General features: G+C 42.3%; 2 protein-coding genes and 1 long non-coding RNA gene across 13 annotated transcripts in view; 2 read left to right on the top strand and 1 right to left on the bottom strand.

Annotated features, from left to right (window-relative positions):
• Positions 1-22,056, top strand: part of LOC119842927 (ATP-dependent DNA helicase Q5-like) — a 47,773-nt gene that overhangs the window by 13,152 nt on the left and 12,565 nt on the right. Inside the window, exons 9-11 of one of the 5 annotated variants that reach the window (XR_006275754.1) lie at positions 1,444-1,516; positions 7,277-7,341; positions 15,513-15,615. Coding sequence is in view for 2 of the 5 variants with exons in the window: in XM_043497532.1 (XP_043353467.1) it covers positions 1,444-1,516; positions 7,277-7,341 (138 nt within the window). In the remaining 3 variants the exon portion in view is untranslated. The remainder of the gene's footprint in view (positions 1-1,443; positions 1,517-7,276; positions 7,342-15,512; positions 15,616-22,056) is intronic. The other 4 variants (XM_043497532.1, XR_006275755.1, XR_006275756.1 and 1 more) reach the window with 4 other exon arrangements.
• On the top strand, positions 10,226-12,443 carry LOC122456731. Its single transcript, XR_006275757.1, has 2 exons — positions 10,226-11,174; positions 11,397-12,443. It is a non-coding gene; the product is annotated as an uncharacterized LOC122456731 (long non-coding RNA).
• Positions 11,904-22,056, bottom strand: part of SMIM5 (small integral membrane protein 5) — a 27,878-nt gene continuing 17,725 nt past the window's right edge. For 2 of the 7 annotated variants that reach the window (XM_043497542.1, XM_043497540.1), the window contains 3 exons: positions 14,696-14,852; positions 12,684-12,861; positions 11,904-12,647 (listed from right to left, as the gene is read on the bottom strand). In XM_043497542.1, the coding sequence (XP_043353477.1) occupies positions 12,752-12,861; positions 14,696-14,822 (237 nt within the window). In that variant the 5' untranslated portion in view covers positions 14,823-14,852 and the 3' untranslated portion in view covers positions 11,904-12,647; positions 12,684-12,751. Of the gene's footprint in view, positions 12,648-12,683; positions 12,862-14,695; positions 14,853-17,979; positions 20,069-22,056 lie in introns of all 7 variants that reach the window. The other 5 variants (XM_043497536.1, XM_043497535.1, XM_043497537.1 and 2 more) reach the window with 5 other exon arrangements.

Here is a 22,056-nt window from a genome sequence, read left to right as displayed (position 1 = left end):
GCTTTTGAGACTGGCTGGTTCAATGGCTTATGTAACCATATGCGCTATAATCTCTCCTCTGTTCTGAGCATCTCATCTTTTTCTCCATCTCCTATCAATGTGCTGCCCATTGCAACCAAGACCTCAGACTGTGAAACTGGCATCTAGCATTGTATATTGATTATCTAGTTATGGGAAGGGGCTACGGTATGACCATGACATCCTCCCATGATAACACATGGAATTGTCATGCAGCATCAACATTTTTCTGCTAAAGAAACCAAAGGGAATGAGCAGTGTTTTCGTTGTGCAGCTTTTCCTATTTTCTGACTCACATTGGACCCTCCAGTTGTCTATTTTTGACTTTTTCTTTGCTACATCATCTTTCCTGTAAAGAAAAGCATGATCTAAAGCCCAGCATCTTGGTGTAGAAGCAGTTAGTTTTAATGTTTGCCTCTGACTCAGAAGGGTTCCATCCTGCAAGATGCTAAGTGTCCCTAATTCCTGTTGCCCTCAACAGGAGTTTAGGGTGCTCAGCACCTTTCAGGATCAAGCCTGTAGCACACACATGCCCAAATTGGGGAACCTAAATGCAGACTTGTAACCACTACACACATTCCAAATAGTGTACTATAAATCCAAGAAGGCTGTAATTGTAACAAATTACTATGTGCCACTAGTGGGAGACAGCAAGACCTTAATTTTGCCAATAAGAGAGCAATATATGTTTACAAACTGGGAAATGATATCCTCCCTCCCACATATAGCCTTGGATCCATTTTCATTGTGTAGCTCTGCATCCAGGGTGTTTTTGTCAGGATTCAGGGTGGAAATGGAATATTTATTTTCTCATTGTGGGAGCCCTGGTGAGGGTGTTGCCTTCAGTCATGTTTTGACAGAGAACAAGACCTGTTAGACAGGTTATTCTGAAGGATTTTTACCAGTTGCCCTGAGGTCTGGCCCAAATGTCAGAATAATTGGTATGCCCTCGAAACAGTGTTTCATTGGTTGCCGTTAAGGTGACTCCACTAGGTGTCTGCTGTGAGGCACCATGTTCTAATATTTTAGTCAGTTTATGCAGCTAAGTCAATCTTCTTCAGCTGCTGTTGCATGCCTTTAGGTTGTACCTAGAGTAGCCAGCTGGCTGCCTCTGTGTTACTTCTGTTGCCAGTTGAAATGAGAAGTCCTTTTTCATAGCTGTGGGTTGAAGATAGATAGCTTAGCTTCCGTCTCTGATTACTCCGTGATCTCTCTGTTGAGATTACTAGCAAGGGTTTCGGTTGCAGCAGGTTTGCAATGGACACTTGTGCACTGGGAACTGAACTGAGACTGCCAAACTAATTTTGCACAAGCCATCAGTAGTTATAGCAGGACTTTCCAGGGTAAGTGTTAATACCAGAACTTGGGTTAGTTAAAGTTCATGTAATTGCTCCTTCAGCTTGACTTGCATCTCCCACCCTATAGTGACAGGAGCCTAGCTGTTATTTACAGTGATGACTCTCTCTGGTGCTGTTCCACAGCAGCAGTAAAGCAATGGGTATGTGCTAGGGAACTTCGTATGTGCAAGACCCATGTAATAATACTTTACCTGGAGAAAATAGATTTTCTTTAGCTGAGACTATTGGAGAAAGAAATATTGTTTCTTCTGTTCCATGGGGGCATTTAAAAATAAAATCACCCTTTTCTTGCCGCACTGTTAAGCGGGGAGGGGGATGCTGACCACTCTATATTTAAGTCTGAAAGTAGCTTCCAGTTATAAATCTCACTTTTTTTTTTTTCTCCAACCCCCTCAAAATCTTCCCTTCCCTAACTTCACCCATCCCCACTACCCCCTGAAATGTCACATGCTACATCTCATCCCAGGGTAGAATCTTACTGTGATCTTTACTGCAGGTGTCACTGCAGAGCCCTTCCTTGGGTTTGTCTGCTGCATGTTGTCATTTCCTACTAGCTGGAAACCCTTATTAAGAGACTTTGTTTAAAGGAACATCATGTTTTTCTGTTATCCAGTTTTTTTAAATTTTAAACTAATAGGTTTTTCTACCCACTTTCTTAAAAAACAAACAAACCTCCAAAAACCAAAACAGCAACAACAAAAACCCTGACCTTGCGAGGTCCTAACTTACAACAAAAGGAGCAGAGAGACACACTTGAATTGTCTTGCACGCAAATTATTTTAGGTTGTTATGTAACCAGAACAGAAGGATGATTAAATCAGCTTCTTTTAATGAAAAAGCTTTTCACATAGAAGGGTCGAGATGAGCTTTTGATCTGGGGGCTATTTCCTTCCTCATCTGAATGTGGGTCAAAAAAGAAGTGCTGCTGCTTTGGTGGGGTTACTCAAGGGTCTCTTTCACCTTCAGAATGTCAGGTGCTCATTTACAAAGATTTAACCCAATCATTTTCCTTGTCAGGGAAAAGTTCAGGCAAGCAAATATTTTGACTGTAAGGTTTGGCTGGTCATGTGGTCCTGAATTCAGATTGCATTGTGTGTCAAGATTTGTAATTGAGTACACAACGGCATGAAGGCCTCCCTTGCAGGTGCAGTCTTATGTATGGGCTGTCAGATTGTGAGTGCCTCAAGTCTGTGTGTGAAGAATTAACCACACAAGAAGGATAAAAGATGAAGCTTCCCTTTGACCTGATGAAACAGTAGGTGGGTGGGACAACTCTTGCCTGGTTGTGGTATTCTTGAAATGCCACACTCTTGTCCTTGCTGTTTATATGCAACTTGATTTACGATTTGGAGCTGAGCAGCAGCCAAAGATGGCAGCAAACAAGAGGAGGGCAATGAAGACTGTGCAGAATGACCCAATCACCACTAGTCCGGCAAGAGCCCAATCATCGGTCAGAATGCAACTCTTCAAATTTTCCAGAACTGGGGAAGTTGCTTGTGTTGAGGGCGACATGCTGGCCTGCCCCTGCTGGAATTAGAGTGGGCAAACCAGATGAGTGTATGATGCTTGTCTGCCTGCTCTCTACTTTCTCAACAGATATATGCATGCACATACTCTTTAAACACTTACTAGCATTGTTCTTTCAAAAGGTGTAGTCACTTTTTAGAGAAACCAATCCCATGAACATAAACAGAATATAGAACACCAAAGAACTGTCTAGTAGTCTGTGTGCCAGAGAAGAGAGACGATTCTGCCCTTAAAATTCTGTTCAGGGATTAATTATTCCAGTAGTATTTTTATTTTACCAATATTTTATCAGTGTCTGCTAGTGCAGCTACAATCATGGCTTTGTCAGAATCTTCAGTGTAAGGATTGTACAGTCTGGATGTAAAAGGAATAATATAATAAAAATCAATGACCACAGCAAGTCTATCAGAGCAGAAGATATTTTGAACCAGATCCTCAGCAGGGGTAAATCAGGATAGCGCCACTGAAGTCAGTTGAGATACTCAGGTTTACACTAGTTGAGGATGTGGTCCTTTTAAAATAAAAAGTTAGGCTCTTAAGTCATGGGAGTACACCAGACAAGGAAGTGTGCTCTTGTACCCCGATAGCAAAAGCAGTCTGTTCTGCAGGCACATTATCAAATGGGGGATTAAACCCTCTTGTCGTTTAATACAAAAAGATAAGGAATTAGAACAGCCAAGCTACACCATGCAAACATTTCTCCTTCTGCAGGGGTAGTTATGCACAGTGTTAGTTTTAGCATTGAATCCCTTAGCTTTTCCCCCTGTTTTCAACCCAAACCTTAACCTTTCTTTAACAATAACACATGCATGTGCACATGCACACACTTTCTCACTAATGATGTTAAACTGCAACTAAAATAGGTTTTCTTTTTATTGACATAATTTAATCTGGAGTCTCACTAGGCTCTACACACTTGCTCATTCAGTGCCATCTTGCCCATTGCCTTGCTCACAGCCATACTGTTACACCCTTTAAATAACATCTGACATCTCTTTGCAAGAAGCTTTTATGCTTTCCTGCTTTATACTCCTCAGTGAAAAATGAAAGGATGAATGGATTATTCCTCCTTCCGTCAGAGTGACTGCTGTGCTGACCTAATACAAAGAGTGGAGGAGTGGGAGACCACATCTCACTAAATTATTTCAGTCTACTTATACCTGTATTAGCCCTCTTCCCTTGCATTTCTGCCCTTAATACTGCATGAAAGAAAAGGGATTAGACATTGTGACGTTAATTTCACCCTCACAAAGCTGTGCCCGCTAGAATCTCAGAAACACACTCCAGTTGCTGGTTGTTACTTCTGCCCCAGCAGCCAAAGTATTTTTGGATAATGTTTTGGTTTTGGAATCACAGCAAATAATTTTAACAGGGCCCTTTATAACTCCGCAGTTTAGATATGTAGTGACAAAGGGCCTGTCTGGATAGTTCACCCCTGAGAAGGCTGCACGCAGACCCTCTGGGACAATCCCCTCTCCCTCTAAAATAGTGACAGCATCGATAACCTCAAAATAGGTCTCCTCCAAGCCCAAGGGAAGAAGTGCAGTCTGACTGGATACCCCAAACCTGCCATCTTTCCTCTGAAATGAAGTAGTTGTGGATGGTTCCACTATTACCTGAAGCTGCTGTGGATGTAGCGTATGTGCCTTCTGCCGCTGGTGCTTTCTTTGCACGTCCTGCAGAAGATCCTGGCCTGCTGAGAGGTCTCTCTTCAGTGTACATGGGAAGGGGGAGGCTCTGTCAGAATTGCCTGTTTGTACTTTAGTAAATTATTAACGGCAGTGTTTTGTGTGTCCCCTGCAGACTTTCTGGAAGGGTGGTGAGACTTATCTGTGGCTTGTCTGATTGTACTGTTCAGAGACTTGGTTTGCCCATGACTCAACCACTTCCAAGCCGTGTGTGTGTGTGTGTGTGTGTGTGTGTGTGTGTGTGTGCATCCGATGAAGTGAGCTGTAGCTCACGAAAGCTTATGCTCTAATAAATTTGTTAGTCTCTAAGGTGCCACAAGTACTCCTTTTCTTTTTGTGTGTGTGTGTGTGTGTGTGTGTGTGTGTGTGTGTTTCAGTTGGAGTAATCCTGCTGGAAAGGTAGTGGAGGGAAATGGTAGGTATCATGTGTCCAGTCCTTGTTGGCAGTGTGACTTGTGATTAAAGGCTGTGGCCCCTGTTCACTGCTGTTACTCCTTGATCTATTTCATCAAGCACCAGCCAGCGTGAGAGCCTGGGTGGGAGGGGTATGTTGGCAATATGAACCTGTTCCCCAAAGGAGTAAAATATTCATCACTTTGGTAGAGATCTAGAGTTGCTGCCTTTAAAAGTTTGTCTTGACCGAGGGCCAAATTGATTGGATCAGGTTCAGACCTGGTGTGAAGTTGAGTTACATATGTATGCACGAGGTCTGAATTTGGCCATGTATGTCATCCCATCATGATGCAATGTCCTGACTCGATGCTGTGCTGACTCCAAAGAATATTTTTGAACATTTCAATGTCCTGCAAGTCTTACTTGTATGATGTGGGACTGTCACAGGAAACAATGCAACCCTTCCTCTCTATTATTCATCATCCCACTGATCTTTTTGCATTATGGTCTCCACATGACGCTGTGATTGAATCAAACATCTTTTCTTTCCTCCTTTCCATGCCTGCATCTTGCTGCAGCATCCATTCCAACAAAATCTGTAGTATCTGGCTGGTGAATCTTGCCCATATGCTCAGGGTTTAGCTGATTGCCATATTTGGGGTCGGGAAGGAATTTTCCTCCAGGGCAGATTGGAGAGGCCCTGGAGGTTTTTCGCCTTCCTCTGTAGCATGGGGCATGGTTGACTTGAGGGAGGCTTCTCTGCTCCTTGAAGTCTTTAAACCATGATTTAAAGACTTCAATAGCTCAGACATGGGTGAGGTTTTTCATAGGAGTGGGTGGGTGAGATTCTGTGGCCTGCGCTGTGCAGGAGGTCGGACTAGATGATCAGAATGGTCCCTTCTGACCTTAGTATCTATGAATCTATGAAAAAACCTTACTGAAACTTGAGAGGACCTGCTAGTTCCTGTAGCTGCTGGGTCAGGGGATAGCTCACAACCTCACTCTTGGTGGAGGGAATTCAGCTCTAATCTCTGATTTATGTACAGAAGTCCATATCCCAAGCTCAGTTTAGAAACAAAGGACACGTCTACTATGGCCACTGTAGCGCCATAGTGTGGGGGTGCTTCCTACATCAACAGAATGTGTTTTGTTTTTTTTCCCCCTTCACAACCCTGCATAATCTAGTCAATATAATTTTTAAGTGTACACCAGGCCTTACTCCTCTCTTTTTAGAAGTGTGTTAAACAAGGCCATGCTTCCAATCAGTATCTTCATCAATTTGTAAGAGTATAGGCAGAGTAGTCCCTTATAGAGCAATTGCACTGTGGGACAGCTATAATCTAATAGACTCTTTGAGGCTTTCTTAAAGTGGAACGGGAAGATTACACAAGTAGAGGGCTCAAGAGGTAGGGGGGTGTGTGTGTGTGGGAAAGGTGAACTTGTTGCTCACCATCAGATCCTACAGACTGATCAAAAGTAGCATTAACTGAGGTCAGTTTAGCACTCGAAAGCAGGAGGGTTAATTCTGATGAGTAGAAGCTTTTATGTAAGATATGTGACCACATCCCACTTTACCAAAATGAAAATTGCATAAGCAGAAAACTGAGAGCTGCATTGTAGAAGACTAAAGCAATTGTCACTTTTATCTTGTACTTCTTGCTTCCATGCTAACTCCATCTGTTTTTACAAAAGCATCTGCATTTGAAGAGTTTTGTTCTCTGCTGTGCTTGCTGGACTTTAAAAAAAAAAATAAAATAAAATAAAAAAAAAAATCCCCTCCTCATATCTGAGCAAGGAGTTACCCCAGATGCAATACCGCGCCTGATAAATCTGCCTGTGGCTCCCATCCGCTTTATCTGTTGATTATTTTAAGCCAAGAGACTAGAAATATGTCTGTGTGGTGCGCAGGTGGAGTTGGTCCAGTGTTTATTAGCCAATCAAACTGTAGAAATTCAGTGAGTTGAACTAGGGTTTGCGGTGTCCCCTGAAATTCTTTGTGCTCTGGGACTTAGACCCCATCTAGCTGCTGAATTTCAAGCATGTGAGTAATCCCACTAACTTTGACAGGACTGTTCAAGTGCTTTAAAGGGCACCTAGCACGCTCGGCACTTTGCAGAACTGAGCCCATAGTAGCTGTCTCTTCATGGGGGTGGGGTGTCCATGCCATCTGCTGGTAAGACCCCGTTCCCCTGCTCTGAAAGATGATCTTGGTTTTAGGCTGTCTTTAGCGAGTGTTTACATTCCCTGTTGCTCTCTTTCTATCCCTTCCTTTTTTTTTTTTTTTATTCCCAGTTGTTGCTAATTCAGGAACATGTGGTGATGGAGATAACGCAGGGGCCTTCCTCTTGCTGCTCCTGGTCAGTATTTTAAGCCTATTGACCATTACTCTTGTTGCTGTGTCGTGTAGATAAGGGTTGGTAAATATGGGCTTGCTTGTAGCAGTCCCCCAGTACTTACTGTGGTGCCCTCCTTGTGACAGCCACCATGACTGCATTAGCACAGGCAGCTCCATGATGGTGAAACACTTCGCTTCTTGCTAGTATCCTATTCATTTCCATAGCAGCCAGTGCCTGGCTGAGGGAGGGAAGAAGTAGGTGCTGTTTCATTGGTCACATGTATCTAGGTCTAGGTTTCTAACTAATGAGAAACAAAAAGATCCTCAAGCTTATCCTTATAAGTGAAGATGTATCAAGTTTCCCATTGGGCAGTCAATTAACATCTCTGTGCCTCAGGGATAACCACACTGATGTACCTAGTGTGAGAGTTACTTCCCTGATGTCTGGAATGTTGTTGTAGCCATGTTGGTCCCAGGATATGAGACAGACAAGATGGGTGAAGTAATATCTTCTATTGGATAAAAATACCCTATTGTCTGTGGGCAAACTCTTTTCACAATGTTCATTCCATATCTGACCTATCAGCCCTGGTCCTCCAAGGAAACCTGTACAACACCTTCAGTAGGTGACCTTGGGAACTTAAATTCATAACTCTGCTAGACAATAAAAATCATGATCTCAACAGAAACACTGGTAACCTTTCTTCGTCCCATGACTGCAGAGATTGCAATTGGTCACTTCATTTTAAGTAAAAAGAAAAGGAGTACTTGTGGCACCTTAGAGACTAACAAATTTATTAGAGCATAAGCTTTCGTGAGCTACAGCTCACTTCATCGGATGCATTTGGTGGAAAAAACAGAGGAGAGATTTATATACACACACACAGAGAACATGAAACAGTGGGTTTATCATACACACTGTAAGGAGAGTGATCACTTAAGATAAGCCATCACCAACAGCAGGGGGGGGAAGGAGGAAAACCTTTCATGGTGACAAGCAGGTAGGCTAATTCCAGCAGTTAACAAGAATATCAGAGGAACAGTGGGGGGTGGGGTGGGAGGGAGAAATACCATGGGGAAATAGTTTTACTTTGTGTAATGACTCATCCATTCCCAGTCTCTATTCAAGCCTAAGTTAATTGTATCCAGTTTGCAAATTAATTCCAATTCAGCAGTCTCTCGTTGGAGTCTGTTTTTGAAGCTTTTTTGTTGAAGGATAGCCACTCTTAGGTCTGCGATCGAGTGACCAGAGAGATTGAAGTGTTCTCCAACTGGTTTTTGAATGTTATATTTCTTGACGTCTGATTTGTGTCTATTCATTCTTTTACGTAGAGACTGTCCAGTTTGGCCAATGTACATGGCAGAGGGGCATTGCTGGCACATGGCATATATCACATTGGTAGATGCGCAGGTGAACGAGCCTCTGATAGTGTGGCTGATGTGATTAGGCCCTATGATGGTATCCCCTGAATAGATATGTGGACAGAGTTGGCAACAGGCTTTGTTGCAAGGATAGGTTCCTGGGTTAGTGGTTCTGTTGTGTGGTGTGTGGTTGCTGGTGAGTATTTGCTTCAGATTGGGGGGCTGTCTGTAAGCAAGGACTGGTCTGTCTCCCAAGATCTGAGAGAGCGACGGCTCGTCCTTCAGGATAGGTTGTAGATCCTTGATGATGCATTGGAGAGGTTTTAGTTGGGGGCTGAAGGTGATGGCTAGTGGCGTTCTGTTGTTTTCTTTGTTGGGCCTGTCCTGTAGTAGGTGACTTCTGGGTACTCTTCTGGCTCTGTCAATCTGTTTCTTCACTTCAGCAGGTGGGTATTGTAGTTGTAGGAATGCATGATAGAGATCTTGTAGGTGTTTGTCTCTGTCTGAGGGGTTGGAGCAAATGCGGTTATATCGTAGCGCTTGGCTGTAGACAATGGATCGAGTGGTATGATCTGGATGAAAGCTAGAGGCATGTAGGTAGGAATAGCGGTCAGTAGGTTTCCGATATAGGGTGGTGTTTATGTGACCATCGCTTATTAGCACCGTAGTGTCCAGGAAGTGGATCTCTTGTGTGGACTGGTCCAGGCTGAGGTTGATGGTGGGATGGAAATTGTTGAAATCATGGTGGAATTCCTCAAGAGCTTCTTTTCCATGGGTCCAGATGATGAAGATGTCATCAATGTAGCGCAAGTAGAGTAGGGGCATTAGGGGACGAGAGCTGAGGTTTCTTGCAACTTGTGTTAACCCCTTATGCTAACAATCCGTTCCACCTTGTATTTGGTTGTAACATTCTGGTTACCTTTTCCTGAAGAAGAGCTCTGTGAAGCTTGAAAGCTTGTCTCTTTCACCAACAAAATTTTGGTCCAGTAAAAACTATTGCCTCACCTGCCTTGTCTCTCCAATGTCTGTAAAACGCTTGGAGATCCTTGAAATTAGACGAAGGTTTCTAACCATCAGAAGAGTGAAGTTTTGGAATAGCCTTCCAAGGGAAGCAGTGGGGGCAAAAGATCTATCTGGCTTTAAGATTCTACTCGATAAGTTTATGGAGGAGATGGTATGATGGGATAATGTGATTTTGGTAATTAATTGATCTTTAAATATTCAGGGTAAATAGGCCTAATCCCTTGAGATGGGATATTAGATGGATTGTATCTGAGTTACCCAGAAAAGAATTTTCTGCAGTATCTGGCTGGTGAATCTTGCCCATATGCTCAGGGTTTAGCTGATTGCCATATTTGGGGTCGGGAAGGAATTTTCCTCCAGGGCAGATTAGAAGAGGCCCTGGAGGTTTTTCACCTTCCTCTGTAGCATGGGGCACGGGTCACTTGAGGGAGGATTCTCTGCTCCTTGAAGTCTTTAAACCACGATTTGAGGACTTCAATAGCTCAGACATAGATGAGGTTTTTCGTAGGAGTGGGTGGGTGAGAGGCCTGCGTTGTGCAGGAGGTCGGACTAGATGATCAGAATGGTCCCTTCTGACCTTAGTATCTATGAATCCTTTGTTGGAAGATGCACCAGATGTATGAAAGTTTATTATATTAAACTGATACTACACCAAGACTTAGTTGTCCCAATTCCTTTTTTAGGAGATGCAAACTTTTGCTTCTACCATGTACATTGTGGCAGCCAAATGGAAAGGCTGGGCACTTCTTCAGCCTAAATGTAACTTTTATTCTTTGTGTGTGTGGCTAGCTTATAGCAGTGGAGCATTATTATTATTCTTTAACTTTTAATGCCCTCTGTCCCACATTCTCTTAAAAACCAAACCATCCCAATTGTCTTTATTTTTATTTTTGCACAATTGAAATGTTGTGGTGTTTTTTCTTAATCTAAACATTCCTCCGCATTGTTGGCAGCTTCCAGAATTGCTCCAAAGTATGAAAATGAACTCAGATGCAAAATGGACAAATCTAATTGAGTGAAGAACAAAAAGCTAAACAACACAAGTGGTGAAAAGTAAACTAGTTGATTTTGTGTGTACGTGTACACAAATATACACACAGAGGATATTGTTAATAATCTAGGGCAATATTAGTAATTTAGCTAAGGGATTCTTTTAAATATTTTTTCCTCTTTTCATTGCCGCTTTCTGCAGAAGTATCAGCAAGTGTTAAAAAAGCACCGTATTCAAAGTTTTGTAACTGAGACCACCTTAGCTGAACTCTGGCACTGTAGATGTGTAGTCGGTTTGGCTGTTTCAATCATAGTAGTAAAAATGCAAAATGCGAGTAGAAGATGCTTTATTTACACTCTTAACTCCAAATGGGCTTGTTTTAATTTCTCTTAAAGGTGATCAGTTCATATTGTGGCATAATTGCTTTCAGTTTTAAAAATTAAACCCTTTTTAACTAATGGATTACTGAGAAATGGGAGGTTTCAGAGTAGCAGCCGTGTTAGTCTGTATTCGCAAAAAGAAAAGGAGTACTTGTGGCACCTTAGAGACTAACAAATTTATTAGAGCATAAGCTTTCGTGAGCTACAGCTCACTTCACCGGATGCATGAAGTGAGCTGTAGCTCACGAAAGCTTATGCTCTGATAAATTTGTTAGTCTCTAAGGTGCCACAAGTACTCCTTTTCTTTTTGAGAAATGAGAGTAGTTTTTCTACTCCTTTCCTACCCTTAATTACAAATGTTGGGCCCAATGCTGCAGACTTTATACACGTGTAACTTCCTTTTGAAGGTCACTGGACTATAAACCAAATGTACACAGTGGCTGCAGTGTTGAAAAGGTATTTATTTGCACTTGTTAACTTTAGCGGTACAGTTTGCTCGACTCCAGTTTGCTCCACCACTTGTCATGATGCCATCTCTCAGCTGCTGCATCTATATCCTGAATTAACACTGCCCTCACTGTATATTCTCTCTCTGAAATTCATGTGTGTATAAATATACCTTAAACATTTGCTGCCATTAATATAAACTACACACAGGCTTTTTTTAGTGCAGGGAGCTAGGCATGCCACTCCCATGAATAATAATGAGGATTTGTACATCTGCTTCAGTGCCCCATGCACTGTACTGAACACTCACCCTGCAATATGCAGAAAAAGCAACACTTTTTCATGGAAGAGAAGGATCTAAATAAAAGGGTTTTTTTAAAAAAATGATTACTGGCAGGGCAAGCAAACAAAACAATTTGTGTTAGGGTTTTCTCCTCTTGCCTTCATCCTTTTAGTATACAATGGATATTGCACATAGTCTAATTGGTTTCCTCTTTGGCAGTTTTCTTGTCTTTGTAACGCTGAGAAAAATAAAAGCAGGGAGCATTTGATGCCAACTGTATTTCCAGTCTCTGAGCTCACGCGCCAGCTGAAAGTCAATGTCATGCTGTGCTCTGAGTGGATGTCTGTTAAATTTCACGTACTCTACTACTCATGGTTTTAAAGACAGTAGGACAGGGAACGAAAAGCCATACTTACTTTGGGTTTGATCCTGAGGGGTGCTGGTAATGGACATCTCCAGTGATGACAGTAGGAGTTGCTGGTGCCCAGCACCACCTCTCTGGATTAGGTCAGTTATCAAGAGAGCAGGGGACCTTCCTAACCCTGGGGCAGTCTGCATGTGGTCTTCGTCATGGTTTGCTGCTCTTGGCTCACAAAGAGGGAGCCTGTTGGAATTTGCTGCTTGCCCAGCTGCAATGTTCGCGTTGAGAAAAAGTCTGTTTTTGTATCTGGCTATGGCAAGGGGACAAGGATGTCAGAATAGTGTTACCTGTGTCACCACATCACAGACCCCGGCAGTGATCATTGCAGAACCACCTAACCCATCTTATGATCCACTTGCCTCCTCTGCAGCATATTCTTATTTACTCCCACCAACCCGTTCAGAGAGTTAGTGTAGAGAGTAAAAAGAAAAGGAGTACTTGTGGCACCTTAGAGAGTGTCATTCCCAGGCGATTCAACCACACTGGCTGCCTGTATCCTCTTTCACTTTCTTCTCCTGATGCATTTCACACATGAGCAGTTGGCTGGATCTGGATCTTCCTGCCTCTCTGATCAGGGCCTCCATTGCGATAGCAGCAACAGCTGCAGGCTATGATCATCAGTGACAGCACAGTAACTGGAGAGAGAAATGAAGAGTATTGGCTTCTGAAAAGATCTTACAGGAATAAAAACAGACGGACTTTGCAATGCCTTGAAGAGGCAAAATTTCCTGCAAGCGCTGCTGTAAATGTTGGATTTATTTCTGGGCAGGTGGAGATAGTACTTTATGGCAAATAACCCAACAACAACGTCTTATCGATACATGAGCGAATAACCTTAAAGCTATAGAATAACATTTATAATTACATTATACAGCACATTTAATTCCAAAGGATTTCAAAATAGACTGATGCAGTAATTGCACATGAAAAATTCCCACGAAAGCTTATGCTCTAATAAATTTGTTAGTCTCTAAGGTGCCACAAGTACTCCTTTTCTTACTGCCATTACTGGAAGTTATATGCTCATAAGGCCTGGGGCATCAGGCCTAATGGGAATCCCTCCATCCCTCTTAGTACAGCCTCCTCTGGAGTGAAATGCGTCAGTTGTGTAGTGCTGTGTGGCTTTAAAGGGTGGAAAGTGAAGAACAGTATTTCTTTCAAATGAAATTACAGGGGGAATCTTAAGGTATGCAGGAAACAGTTACCAGAGCTGGGATTTGTCTGTGAAATCAGTATTATCATCCGATCTCTTAAGAAAAGTGACTTTAATGACAACAGGTATTCAGAACTTTGGGGGGTTTTTTCCTTCCAAACTAGGTAAACTAGTAGGTGCTTATATTTTTGCTAGTCATAGAATTTAAGGCTAGAAGGGACTCTCTGATCATCTCGTCTGACCCCCTATATTTCACAGGCCACCAACACCACCCAGCAACTATCTGTCCAAACTATATGTAGTGTCAAACATAGGGTTCCCCCTTAAAAATAAAGAGCTGAACTGCCAGGATCCTGTTAAGGATGATGGTCAAGATGGGGATGGGATTATTACCTTTCTCTGGATAACATAACACCCATTGTGTTGCATAACACCCATTGTGTTTGTTCCTTTAAGTGTAATCCATTGACAGGCTGCCAGGTAACCAGACCCAGTGGGAAAACCAGTCGTGTCTATGAGAAGTTGATATACCTGCTTCCAAATTCCAGCTGAGGGAGGGATCCCTTTGTGGTGGACATACGCCCTTCCCCAATGACATTCAAACTGGGAGCAAACTCCCCCCTCTCCCTTTCACTCAAGGGTGCTTGCCTTTCTTCTTCCTACTTTTCCACTGTTTTTTAAAAAAAACTTTCTCCATCTGACCAGACAGCTGTTTATTCCCCCTCCTCCAACACCAGTTACTCCATGACAGGTGACTCCATGAGCTAACCGCTTCCAGGAGGAGGCACTCTTTCTGTTCACACCAGGAAAAGAAATGTGTCCATACTACAGTGTGCCAGTTTCTAGGAAGCAGCAGTAATGAGGGGCAATCCCAGACTTGAGTGTCTTGTCTGGTGGCAAGATACACTAATACCATTCTTCATAACCGCTCTCTTTCTACTCCTCAAAACATTTACACATGATGTGACTCCGGGATTTACTCATAGCGATAGCAAGAGTACTTCCCTCCGGATCAATGTTCAGGGGCGATGGTATGGGGAAAGCTTGCACTGCTGCTTCCCATGCTATATGTTCTGTACATAAATAGGAATAAATTCTTCAGGGCCATCAGTCTGTTCCTATCCTGACTGCTAAAATTCACTTCAATCAGAATGGATTTGTGGGAGAAAATAAGCTAGAGAATCACATTCTTTAGAACAACTGCAGAACACACCTGCTTTCATCAAAGTCATCAACACAGCCTGCCAGCCTACAAGATCTCAGAGGTTCAGGCAACAACAAGCACATAGGATCCTAGCACTCTTCCATGTACTTACCGATAAAGAAGAGGATAATACAAAATGACACTATCTCCACAGGTTCAGCCTTGGGCAGTTTCTGGAGCTTAAGCAGGAATTTCTCACCAATGGTCTGTATTTCATTCAGAAAGCCTTCAGAAGACATCCTGGCCAGCACTGTTCAAGTTGTATTACACTGGAGAAAAGCCAAAGAAAGAAAGAGTGTACATGAAGTTCTTTACTGTCAATATTACTAACGCTAGGGAAACAAACCGCCTTCTTTAGGGAGCTAATTTAGGATCACAAGTAAAACATGTTTATCCGGTCTCAGCCCTTGCTCCCAATAGCTAAGGAGGAGGGATGTTAAGTATCTGCATATCCTGACACTGCTTTATTCAAATCTGGAGCTAGCTGACACTCTGGCTTTGTATCAGATCAGTTTGTGGGTGTACTCTCCATCTGGGCTCTGCTTCACCGCTTTTAAAAAGCCAAATGACTTTGCACAGTTGGCCAAGGACAAATATACGGTGTTCCCTCTCAGCCTGCTATGTATGGGATGACATTAAAGCTGGCTGATAACCCCCAAGTCCTTGGCCAGCCATCTTCCACAAAGGGAAAAATTAGTTGTTGCTTTTCTTCTTTTTTCATGTTCTCCCAGAAAGTAAGCTGAGAATGTGTGTCCCAAATCATGCACGTGATGCTGCATTCTGTATACGAAATTGTCTTTCCCTGTGTAATACAACACATGCTCCCTTTTAAGGTTTCTTGTAGCTCCAGCTGCAGCAAGCCATCTTGTGAGTGCTTCCATTATCATAGCACCCCTGTGTAATACTCATGTTATATTTCTGGTTTCCAGGGCTGGTGGTGTATGGTGATATTGTGAATTTTGACTGATCCACATCTATTTAGGAGACATGAATGCTTTAAGTTTATACAGCTGACTATGACTTTTGTACCTGGTAAGATAAATATAGATCTGTTTGACCACACATTTGTAGTAATGTAGTGACATATAATCTGACTAGGGGATTTAGCCTCCCACCCTTTGTGTATATGGGCGGGAGGGGAGGAAGGGAGAACAAATACCGCGGAGATCTATTTGACTTTAGTGTAGATGATCCTTATTCCCTTTCTACTGCATTCCTCTTATAACTCTATCAACTATGAAAAGGCAATTTGTCAGGAGCTGAAAATATTGTTGATAAAGTTATATTTATATAGGGCTACATTTTCAAAGCTACCACTTCAGTTGTATCCATAATATTTGCAAGCCTACTCTTTTGTGTGATCAAAAACTTCTTGTGTCTACAAATGGATGAGCTTGCAGTTTTACTGGAAAGTGATGTAGGGTGCTGTTTTTAAGAGTTTGCCTACACGGCTGCTACTCTGATTCTCTGAGAATGTAATTTGGATTAAGGGAAGGTGTGAATTTAAAGCGGAATAACTATTCCTGATTAACTGTCTGCATGGATACTCCTTATTCCAGAATATGAGTGCCTTATTCTGAATTAGGATAATCCACTTTTCAAAGCAGGTTGGCTTGTCTACATAAACATTTAGTTCACAGCAGGCTGGGGTGTAAACTACACTGCACTAGGTTGCTGTGCTATAGGAGTCTGTGTAGCCTCTTCTGATGTGCACTAACCGTTCCTTAATGCGCTTTGATCTACTCCCATGTCAAAGCAGGGTATATCAAAGCTCAGTAGGAAACAGTTATTGTGCTTAGTAGGGTTCACACAGACACTTAGTGCACAACAGGTTAATGTGGGGTAGATTTACACCCTAGCATGCGGCAAGCCAAATGTTTGTGTCGACAACCCTAAGCTAAACAGGAACAAGTCACTTTAGTCTGGAATAAGAGCATCCATGCAGGAAGCTAATTGGGAATAGTTATTCCAGAATAGTTTTTCTAGATTAACTCCCCATGTAGACAAACCCTGAAAGGTGTCCAACTGTGTTAATGTTGTAGCGTGTATAGTATGAACAAAACTGAGTTTAGGTTTTCCCATCATCAGTTATTCAACCCATTATGCCTATTAATATCGTAGGCTGCTTAGAAGCATGCAGCCTGTTAGACACATGCAGAACCTTGTGTTTGGTGTGTGTTTGGACCCCCAACTGAGTTAAGGTTCCATCGTTCAACTGAAATTTCCTGGCTTGTTTAAATTATATTAGTTGACACTATTTTATGGGAGTCCTTCATGTTGCAGTTAGTTTCTGCCTTTAGTGGTGACATAAAGCAAACAGAGATACAGAAAATGCTTCATAAATAAGACAACCAATTCACTGCTGTACTTTCTGCTTTGGTTTGCACAGTGGATACTCTGGGTTCAGCCTTCAGTACATTTAGAACAATTACTTGGGAGAGATCTTGGCTCTTTCTTTGCATGCTGGGTTTAAATACTATACTGCCAAGCAAAACAGTATATTTTGAATGTGGATGCAATTCACAGGTTTGTTCTTTTAAAAACAAAGCTACAGAGTTTATGGGGAGGGAAGAGTCAGAATCAGATGGGTTCTTAGGGGCAGGGGGAAAAAGGCAAGGTGGCAAGAGAGGCCAGGTCCAATAGGAAGAGTGCTGCCTGGTGCAGTGAAGCACAGTTGTGGCCTCATGACCTGAAATGATGTAGCCTGATCAATGTAATTAATAAATCTATAGAGTTCCCAGGTTTCAGAATAGCAGCCGTATTAGTCTGTATTCGCAAAAAGAAAAGGAGTACTTGTGGCACCTTAGAGACTAACAAATTTATTTGAGCATAAGTTTTCGTGAGCTACAGCTCACTTCACTGGATGCACGAAAACTTATGCTTAAATAAATTTGTTAGTCTCTAAGGTGCCACAAGTCCTCCTTTTCTTTTTAAGAGTTCCCAGTTATCACTTTGAGGGTTGACGGGTTCTTGTCCCAAGATCAGGCCCAGTATTATTCAAATTATTATATAGTTGGGAACCCTGATGTACACAGTTGCAACATTCACACTATAGGAACTCTTCTATATTTACCAATAATTTTATTAACATTTAGCACAGTCACAAACACTCCAGCCCAGTAAGGTAGATAGAGATACTACAGAATGTACTTCTGAACATCCACATACTTACACCATCCCTTGCAGACCAACCTGAAATGTTAGTCGTCATCTTCCTCGTTACCTTGCCCCACATCACCAGTGGCCATCATTCTGGCATCTCCCATGGGCTACATCTCTTTCTCCTACTGCTCATAGGCTGGGATGCAACTTTTTAAATATGTTACGCTGACACCACTATGTCTGATGCTTATTCAGTTGGGGTTTCTCCCCTCTTCCTTATTTGTATTTCCTTACCTTGCTAATGTTTGGTGTCCTCCTCCTATAGGTTTAGTATATCAGTGATCTCAATTTATTATCATATACGTAAATTCGTTGCCTTGGCACCCTTGTGGTTCAGAATGCGCGGTAGCTTATGTACCAGTTATCATGTACATCAATTCATCGCTAATGACACTCTTGTGTGGGATTTCTCCTTAAACACTCTTTCAGCTCACCAATACTTGGGGTTTTTCATTGGACCATTTACCTGTGCCAGAGTTTATAGGCCCCAAGTCTGATGATAACTGCGGAAGCTAAAGTCTTAAAAGATACAGGCCTGTAGGTTCCTTGCATTATTGCTGAATATAATAAAGGCAGAATGAAGGCAAAGCCGTGAATGTAATAAAGGTAAGCTAGCCCTATAGGCTACAATGGCCATTGCACAAACCAGGGTTAAATATTTCTTTCCAGGATTGATCTCCATGCTTAAAGTGAACTGTTCCACTAGTGGCTTTTCTTCCACCTCACACACTGTTACAGGAGTCTATGTCTGTATGTCTGTTTGATTTCCAGTCCAACAAATGGAAGGTGTGAGGAGACGCAAAACAGTCTGTGCTCTCTGATCGTTGCTTTAGAGGTAAAACACTTTGTTTTGTCCCTGCGGATTGTGTCTTTCTGCCTGGAAGATTCCACAGCAAACAGTCTGTCAGAAATGTTTTTGTGCCCTGCTCTGGGCTGGGGAGTGAGTTGCTAGTATGATATGAGCTAGGCCTCCAGAGTTTTGGTGTGAAGTGTAGAATTGCTACTGTAGCATGAGTGTAACACTGTATGGCTTAATGTAGGGTTCAGTCTATATAGGTTGACCAGGATCCTGGCTTGACTTTCTTTCCTCAGCAATGGGTGTTCTGTAGGTCAGGCTACCTAACACCATTGTGGGGTGAAGGAGTCTGATGTGTAAAAGTTGCAAGGAATGTTGCTTGTTTATCTTGATTTGAACACTCTATAGGGAGAAAGTTTGAACTGCAGTCAGCAGTGAAGTATCTGGCTGCCAACAAGGGAGTAAATACTTTTCCACTCTACTAAGTGAGATGCTAGCTCCAGAAATTCACAGCGTTTCAGGATTTATAATCACAGAACCAAACAACTTTGCAGAATTCCCTCTTCCACTTATTCTCCTCCCTCCCTCCAACCCCCCCCCCCAAAAAACTGTCAGTCTTCCATTCCACCAATTATATAAATTGTTTGCTCAGAACTAACCTTGGACTTGATCTTACTCCCATCGAAACCAGTGGTAAAACTCCCATTGGTTTCAGTGGGGCCAGGATTTTTCCAGGATTAGCACATGGGAAGGACTGGGTTCTATTCGTAGCACTGATTCACTTTGTGACCTTGAACAAATCACCTAACTTCTCTGGGGGCCTCAACTTCCTTATCTATAAAGCAAGGGTGATGATACTTACTGACATCACAAAAGAGTTATAAAGATTAATTCATTTAGTACGCTTGTTTTTCAAAGAAGCTGCAGAAGACTTACAGTAACAGATGAAAGGTGGTACAGAGGATCAGAGCAAAGAATTATTAAAAGGGATACCTCTCTGTGAAAGATACAGTTCCATTACTCTGTTCTTGTTTACAAAGGAAAGTAGCTGATGTTATTCTCACTCCGTTACTTTACAGCATTTCAGATGATAAGAAGAAACCAGTTTGGCCGCTGGTGATCTCTGTACGATACCGGAGATGCAGTCCCCATCTGGCTTGAAGTCCCCACTTTAACTGGCAGTTTACTTTCCAAGGATAGAATGTTGTTGGGGGTTAGAGAAGGCAACTGGAAACTGGGTTCCTAGATTCTATAGCAAGCATTGCCACCAATGGACTGTTTAACCTTAGACAAATCAGTCTCTTCATGTCACAGTTTCTCCATCTCTGTGTATCTCTTTGCAGCTGACCTCCCTCAGTAGTACATTCACTGGGAACAGGAACATGAGAGCAGGAGCCAGTGCTCTTCTGGCAACAGGGGCAAGACTTTGGAGCTCATTACAGGAGAAAATCGGAATGTCCACATTTCCTGCCTTTGCAACACGGAGTAAAAACTTCTTATTATGACTTGGCATTCACACAGCTGTACCTAAACTCAGTAAAGAAGAAATGAAAAAAGGTGGGGGATGGAAGAGGAGAGAGAAGGAGAAGAGAAACAAACAAAAATCAAAGCAAACACCACCCTGAACTGCTTCACAGCAAGCAGCTTGGAGCATTCCCTCTAGCCTGCCATGACAGCTGGAAAGTTATGGTTCCAACCATCTTCTATTCTGACTGTTCATTTCTGAGAAAATCCTCTGTAAAGCAACAAAACCCTACATTGTAGCCAATGGGATTAAATCTTCAGATCTCCTATTCACACTGCAGGGAAGTGAACTGAGTAAATCAAATCTTTAGATCTCCATATTGTTTCAGAAGGGAGGCAGAACCTGCCATGAGCTCAAGGCATTAGTCTTGCTTGGAAAGAGAACAAGCACAGTAATAATGCAGAAAGACGTCCATTTGGTTTGCAGCATGTGGCTCAGCTGTATGGGTTAGATTATTTTAAACTAGCAAGGCACTGCCTGTGTTCAGGGCTCTCACAGGTTACTGATTAAGGTTAAGGTGATGCCTAGAAAGTACTACTTTTTTTTTTTTTTTTTTTTTAACGCAGATTCATCCTACAGTACCAGTTGGGTAAAGCTGTGCAAATTGCCATAAATGCCCTGGATGCCAAATCTTTTCAACTTGTTTTAATAAACTACAGCCATATAGTACCTAAGTAAGTGGCCTGACTTTCAGCTGATGAGCACCTGCAGCTCTTATTGATTTGATTGGTAATTCTGGCTACTTAGCATTTCTGAGAATAAGAACATTTATTTAGGTGCTTAACTTTAGGCACCTCAGGTTGAATGTTTTGGCTAGAGCCTTTTGGGACTGAGAACCAGCGGTGTGTGTCACATCTTTGATGTCCTTTGTAAGTTTGGCTATGGCGCACTGCTGGACCTTGACCAAGCATGAAGGCTGCATAATGTGGTTGACTATCCATAGGGCCCAGATTCTGGTATCTGGCTTAAACTGGTTCGGTCTCCATGAATGAATAATTTATTTGTGGAATGTATACAGTTTAAACACCCTTCCCTTTAACAAGATACACTCTTCTTCTGTGCTTTCATCCTCTGCATGGAGAAGTAGGTGTGTTGGAGAGTGGGAGGGCAGGTAAAGCTAAACTAATTGTTGAGGATTAAGCTATGGGTTAGTCATAATGCTGGTGCTATCTCAGTAATGTATGTTTGCATAAGGGGAAGAGAGCGAGAGAGATGATCTTGTGTTTAGGGCACAGGACTAGAAGTCAGGAAATGTGGGTTCAGTGCTAGCTCTGCCACTGATTCACTACGTATTTTTGGGTAAGTCACGTAAGTACTATATTCGTCAGTTTACATATCTGTAAAATGGGACAATATTTAACACTAATGCTTCTAAAGGGCTTTGAGCTCTTCAGATGGAAAGTTCTATGGAAGGTGTATCACTATCATTTTATTCAGCTGTTGTTGCAATAATGAAACAAAATGAAATAATCTTTGAACTAGATATACTTAATAAGTGTGCAGTTGCTATACCACTGTTTAGGATGAAAGTAAGCATACTTACGCCCACTCCCTGTCATTGTCTAGCCACATGTTTACACAGCACTAGTTGTTTTTATTTCTCTTGTCAAAATCCTTTTAACTAAATAGCTTCAATGTCCTCTTGCAAGCAAACCCTTCTAGGCTTTTTCTGTTGCTGCTTTCTGAACTCTGAGATGAAGTTTTGGGGAGTCTGTTGTTAGCACACATAGTTCTAATGCAGCACTTCCTAGTCATGTTGATTTTTGATTCTGCCTGAAGACCGGCATCCTCTTCACCTCCGATCCCACAGTGGCAGCCATTTGAAACCTCATAACTCAACAAGAGGGGCCAGGGTGCAGCCTGCAGCATGGCAGGCTCCGGTGGCTACCTGATGCTCCCAAGCAAGGAGATTGTCTGTTGTCACACACTTATCTCTGACTCCATTTTAATGTTTTCTTTAAGATATTTTCTCAGACTTCTTGTCTGCAGC

The sequence above is a fragment of the Dermochelys coriacea genome, chromosome 14 (assembly GCF_009764565.3).
Source record: "Dermochelys coriacea isolate rDerCor1 chromosome 14, rDerCor1.pri.v4, whole genome shotgun sequence".
In the NCBI taxonomy this organism is placed as follows: domain Eukaryota; kingdom Metazoa; phylum Chordata; order Testudines; family Dermochelyidae; genus Dermochelys; species Dermochelys coriacea.
This window is presented reverse-complemented; position numbering and strand designations above follow the sequence as displayed.